Source organism: Nomascus leucogenys, chromosome 3, assembly GCF_006542625.1.
Source record: "Nomascus leucogenys isolate Asia chromosome 3, Asia_NLE_v1, whole genome shotgun sequence".
NCBI classification, from domain to species: domain Eukaryota; kingdom Metazoa; phylum Chordata; class Mammalia; order Primates; family Hylobatidae; genus Nomascus; species Nomascus leucogenys.
In genome coordinates, this window is record NC_044383.1 from 34,337,999 (window position 1) to 34,343,998 (window position 6,000).

Sequence of the window (6,000 nt, forward strand, 5' to 3'; positions counted from 1 at the left end):
TGGGGTTTCACCATGTTGGCCAGGCTGGTCACGAACTCCTGACCTCAGGTGATCCACGCACCTCGGCCTCCCAAAATGCTGGGATTACAGGCGTGAGCCACTGCACCCAGCCAAAAAAGTTATTTTTAAAGGTAAAGAAAAGCAGTTCAACCCAGCTTTCATCTCCTAACCTATGGTGCAAATGTATAACTCCTAAAGAAAATGACCACTATGTTATATAGCTTGCAGCCTGAGAACATCCACCTTGTTCATTATGTCTTATAGTCTATCCTAAGTAGATCTACCAAACACTGTTAATAAGGGGTCTCTGAAGGCAATGATTCTCAAACTTTAATGTCACATAGGAGCCACATGGCGGCTTGCTAAAATGCAGATTTTCATTCAGTGGATTTACGGTGAGGCATAAAATTCTGCATTTCTAATAAGCTCCCAGGTGAGACTCATGCTGCTGTTTCATGGACCTTACTTTGAGGAAGTAGCAAGGCTATGAAAGAAGGTGGAAATATCTTCCTTGGCATAGTATTCTCTGTAATGGCTTGCTTCTCTTTAGTGATCTACCTAAATACAAAGTACCTATTAATAAAACACTAAAGGAGCTTTTTTTCAGACCAGGTTTAGAAATTCTGCACAGGGATTCATTTCAGATCAATAACAACTTTTTGGAACAGCTTAGTATGTACAAGGCACTGTGTAAGGTGCTGGGGATATAAGAGTTAATATGACAATTCCTGCTTCAAAGGACTGCTCATTATGCCCTGTATATTGCTAACCTCCTGAGGACAGTCTTCTCGTCTCCCCTGTTGCCTAAAACTGTATAGATGTTTAAAAAATACTAAATGAGGCCAGGTGCAGTGGCTCACGCCTGTAATCCCAGCACTTTGGGAGGCCTAGGTAGGTGGATCACCTGAGGTCAGGAGTTCGAGACCAGCTTGGCCAACATGGTGAAACCCTGTGTCTACTAAAAATACAAAAATTAGCCAGGCGTGGTGGTGCACTCCTGTAATCACAGCTACTTGGGAGGCTGAGGCAGAAGAATCACTTGAACCCAGGAGGCAGAGTTTGCAGTGAGCCGAGATGGTGCCACTGCATTCCAGCCTGGGCAACAGAGTGAAACTTTGTCTCAAACAAACAAACAAACCTAAACAAATGAATGAATGAGTTCATAGGAGTTTCATTTAAAACATCTTCTGCCAGCACACGACAATGAGACACTATCTTAACTGCTCTGTATCCTAACTATCACTTCTAAGAGGTGACTAAGTTAAAATGAGGCCGTTAGGGTGGGCCCTAATCCAATCTGACTGGTGTCCTTGTTAGAAGAGAAAATTTGGACACACAAGGAGACACCACGGATGCATGCATACAGAGGAAATACCATGTCAGGACACAGTTAGAAGGTGGTGACTGCAAGCCAAGGAGAAACGCCTCAGAAGAAACCAAACCTGCCAGACACCTTGATCTTGGACTGCTAGCCCCCAGATCTTTGAGGAAATAAATTTCTGTGGTTTATGCCACCCAGTGCCCAGATCTAAGACCCTACTTCTGTAAGATACACAAAATGTAAGCATAATTCTAAGAGTGGATAGATGAACCTCAAGTTGCAGCGGGAACTATGAATGCAAGGATTAAGGCGAGATGGACTGAACAGGGTGAGACAGCAGCCGAAAATGGACTAAAATAGCTGCCATATATACATTTCTTTCCCTTCTCATCATACCAACACAAAGTCTAGGGCTGTTCTCTCAAATCTGAGACTGAAAGTAGCTTTTAGACCTTTTTCCCCCCTTCCAGGCTACATTTTAATATTTAATATGATTTCAAAATATTGTGGCAGGAACAAGACCCCAGATTTGTTTGTATTCAAAGTTCTAAAGATTATTTATGATGTTAAAGTAGTGAGACTGAATTTTCCCTTCCCTCCCTCCCTCCCTCCCTTCCTCTCTCTTTCTCTCTTTCTTTCTTTTTTGAGACATGGTCTTGCTCTGTTACCCAGGCTAGAGTTCAGTGGCACAGTCATAGCTCACTGCAGCCTCGGGCTCAAATTATCATGATGTTAAATTTTTGACAAAAAATTTATACAAAATGCAGTCAAATGAGAGTACTGCTAGCCATTAGGAAGCTATATCTGAAGCCTGAATCTGAAGTCAAGGGATTGATTTTTTGGTTTTTGTTTTTAATAAACATTCCAACTCATATCAGATGAATGCCTCCTTCAAAGGAGTCATTCTGGAAAGTTCTACACTTATTCTAATTATGTCCCTGTTTTCAAATTATGATGTCTGGACTTGCTTTCAGGGTTTGTGAGATAGTCTTTTGAATGCTCTCAATGTTGACTCTTGAAAGTAGATTTGATTTTAAAAAACAATCAAGGGTTCTGGGCCAAATCTGGTGAATTAGGGGGACGGTCAAACTGTGTAATGCCAAGAGGGGTGACTCTAATGTATCCAGGCTGATTTTTCTTGAGTGAACTTGTAGTCACCAGAAGGCACTTTCTGAAGACAAACTCAGACATGAAGTAAACATGTTATAAGCACGACATCAAGCTTGAGTTTGGGCAGGAGGGTTGGAGGATGGTGATAGCGCTGAAGGAAACCCCACTCATTTGGGTATACAAGTTTTCTAGGATCTCCTCTACCCAGAATATTTCTTCAGGTCCAGATCTATCCTATTTCACAGGACCACAGTTCCCAGAATTACAAGGATCCTACTGCCTTAGTCAACTTTTAAACCCCAACCTGAGTACTTCCCTCCCCCCCCCACAAAGACAGGGTCTTGCTCTTTTGTACAGTGGTGGGATTACAGCTCACTGAAGCTTTGAACTCCTGGGCTCAAGTAATCCTCTCGCCTCGGCTTCCCAAAGTGCTGGGATTACAAGCATGAGCCACCGCGCCCGGCCCTGGACCTGAGTACTTGATATGTGTGCAATCGATACCTGATGGGAAGTTAAGTATGGGGAAGAACGTCTAAGGTGTCTGGGTTTAGTCTACATGATTCAAAAGGCAGAAGAGCTAGGAGGATTTGGAGACACAAATTTCTGCTCTATATGAGGAAACATTGTCAGCCACTGGAGCTGTCCAGCAATGGAACTAGTTTCCTCTGTAAATAGTGAGCTTTCAGCCCTGGGAGGAGTTTAAAGCAAAGGCTGCTTGTATGGGAACCTGTAGAGGTGCCTCCTGTAATAGGTGGGGAGCTATGCAATGATCTTCAAGGGTTATCTCCCACTTACACAGCATCTGACACTTGGTAGGTCTTGGAAAAACACTGATGGAATGTAATAAATAAGGAATATGGTGCATCTTGTGAATCAAGTAGAGGGGAAGAGGCCTGGGGCTCAATCAGGAGCAAGAAGTGAGGCAGAAGTGAGATGAAAATAGCCAGGGAGCCAAGAGGTAGAGTCTTCCTTGGGTTTTTGGTACCGTAGGAGAGAAATTGCTTTGGGTACCTACAGCCTCACGTGGTTAGGAAAGGATAATACCTTTGAAGGGGATAAGAGTTGGGAGAGAAGATAGACTACTGCTCACCCTTCTTAAACTCCTCCAGTACCGTGTCCAGTCGGGTGTCATTGAAAACACAATGCAGGGGCCGGTTGTAGAAGCGGGTGACAGTGAGGAGCGGGGTGCAGTCGTCGGGGTCCACGAAGGCCAAGTCCTTGACAAATAAAATGTCCACAATGTTGTGCCGCTGGTCGCCCTCGTACACTGGGATGCGAGTGTAGCCGCTGCGCAGGATCTCGGAGACAGTGGCGAAGTCGAGCACCGCGTCTGAGCGCAGCATGAAGCAGTCTCCCAGGGGGGTCAGCACCTCCTCTACCACTTTGGTGCGCAGCTCCAGGGCACCCTGTATGATGTTGAGCTCCTCCTTCACCAGGTCGCTGTAGGGGTCTGCGGCCCGCAACGTCTCCAGCAGCTTCTCCCGCGTGTAGAAGGTGCTTATCTCCTGGCGCAGCGCCCAGTCCAGCAGGCGGCCCAGCGGGTAGCACACGGGGAAAGCGGCTGCCATCAGAAGCCGGGTCAGGCACACGCTGTGCGAGGCAATGGCCAGCCCGTGCCGCGAGCATACTGAGTAGGGGCAGATTTCGGCGCCCAGGAATACCGCGCCGGTGCACACGAGCGCCGGCAGCCATGGGAAGTGGATCCCCTCTTCGCTGTAGTCTTCCCCGGTGCCCCCGACGCCCGGCGGCAGCGAGGTGTACAGCCAGCCAGCCAGGGCCGCGTTGGCTCCGGCTTGGCCCAGGAGTAGGGTGCAGAGCAGATGGGTCCCCCTGCCGCGAACGGCCTGCACGCGGCGCGCCTGCTCCTGCTCGGCGGCCGAGCCGCTGTTCCGCAGCACCCGTAACTCCACCGGGTCCAGCGACAGCAGGCTCAGGCGCAGGCCGCTGAACAGGGCCGACAAGGCTAGCAGCAGGAGCGCCCCGAGCGCCCGCAGCCACGCAGGGGGCAGCAGGTCCCCGCCTGGGCCGTACAACCGCGGGCGGACCCGCAGCAGGAAGCCGCCGGCGGCGCCGTGGTGGTGCCACGCGCGCCCATCCCAGGCGCAGAGCGAAAAGAGCTTCCCGCCACCGCCCGCGCCGCCCCGCTCCGCCTCGCCCTTGCGCAGCTCCCGCACTCGCACCTGGACCAGGGCCGAGCCTGCCACGCCCCCGGGACGCAAGGGCCCCAGGACTTCCACGTCCGATGCCCAGTCGCTCTGCTCGCGGCAGCGCTGCGGTCCCGGGGGGCGCGTGGGGACCGCGCTGGGGGCCACGCCGCTACCGCCCGGGGGCTCCTCGATGAACACGAGCCGCGGAGCCCAGTCGCCGGTGCCATTCTCACCCGAGTTGAGGGTCGGTGAGGGCACCGGTGCGGCGGTGGCCGGCGGTCCTGGCTGGAAATAGACACGCAGGAGGAAACTGGTGCCTTCGGCGGCGCGCAGGGTGCCCCCCTCCAGGGACACGCGGCCTCCAGCAGTGTCCTCGGGCCGCAGGCCCAGCAGCCAGGCGGCGGCGGCCGGGGGCCGAGGAGACAGGGAAAAGAAGAGCAGGAGCACAGCGCCTCGGCTGCAGCAGTCTCGGAGCCTAACACCCACCGCTGCTGCCGCCGCCGCGGCCGCCGCCATCCTGCACCCAGCGCGGCTGCACGTGATACTGCAGAAAGCCGAGCGAGAGCTGGAGGGAGGAGGAGCCGGAGCCGGGAACCCAGCCGCAGGCAGGTCACCACGTGTACGCCCACTGCGCGCGTGGGTTGGTGGCGGTGAGCATTCAGACTCCGCCTGGGCAGGAGATCCCCGCGGTAGGCTGGAGGTGACCAGGCATCACCGCACTGTGCGTAGCGGGTACACACTTCGGTATATCTGAGATGCAGCCTGAAAAGTCTGGGTTTGCAGCATGGCCTCCTACTCCAAAAGTAAGGTGCCCCTCTACGAACTCCTACCCGGCAGTAATTCCCTGCCGGCTCCACTGCTTCCCCATTGGCCCGGGAAATTTCCCAGCTTTTTGCTTCTCCTGCCACTTGCATTCCACCTTCTGGTCAAAAGAATATTCTGGAGTCAATTCTTGAATATGTGAAAACGTTTAGCCTCAACTCCAGCTGACCTTTCATTATTGCAAAAATTTCTGGATTATTTAAGTTCAGTTCCTAGTTAAGATCCGAATGTCCATCAATAAGAAACTGTTGAAATAAGTGAAACCACTATGCAATGGAATATTATGCAGCAATAAAAAATAATGTGGTGGATCCATTGTATATGTAATATGGAAAAAAATCTCCAAAGTAATTGTAGAAACAAAGTAAGGTGCAGAATATCAAGTATAATATGCTACCATTTGTGTTAAAAGTATTTATGTATAAATTTGTACACACACATTTATATGAGATTTATTTATTTATTTATTTATTTATTTATTTTGAGATGGAGTCTTGCTCTGTCGCCCAGGGTGGAGTGCAGTGGCACAATCTTGGCTCACTGCAACCTCCACCTCCCGGGTTCAAGCGATTCTCCTACCTCAGCCTCCTGAGTAGCTGG

The 6,000-nt window shown here is 50.8% G+C and overlaps 1 protein-coding gene across 6 annotated transcripts in view; it reads right to left on the reverse strand.

Annotated features, from left to right (window-relative positions):
• CNNM1 (cyclin and CBS domain divalent metal cation transport mediator 1) overlaps positions 1–5,383 on the reverse strand; it is a 71,812-nt gene extending 66,429 nt beyond the window's left edge. For 3 of the 6 annotated variants that reach the window (XM_030808636.1, XM_030808634.1, XM_030808624.1), the window contains exon 1: positions 3,522–5,383. In XM_030808636.1, the coding sequence (XP_030664496.1) occupies positions 3,522–5,094 (1,573 nt within the window). In that variant the 5' untranslated portion in view covers positions 5,095–5,383. The remainder of the gene's footprint in view (positions 1–3,521) is intronic. The other 3 variants (XR_004029084.1, XM_030808639.1, XM_030808630.1) reach the window with 2 other exon arrangements.
• Between the last annotated feature and the right edge of the window lie 617 nt (positions 5,384–6,000).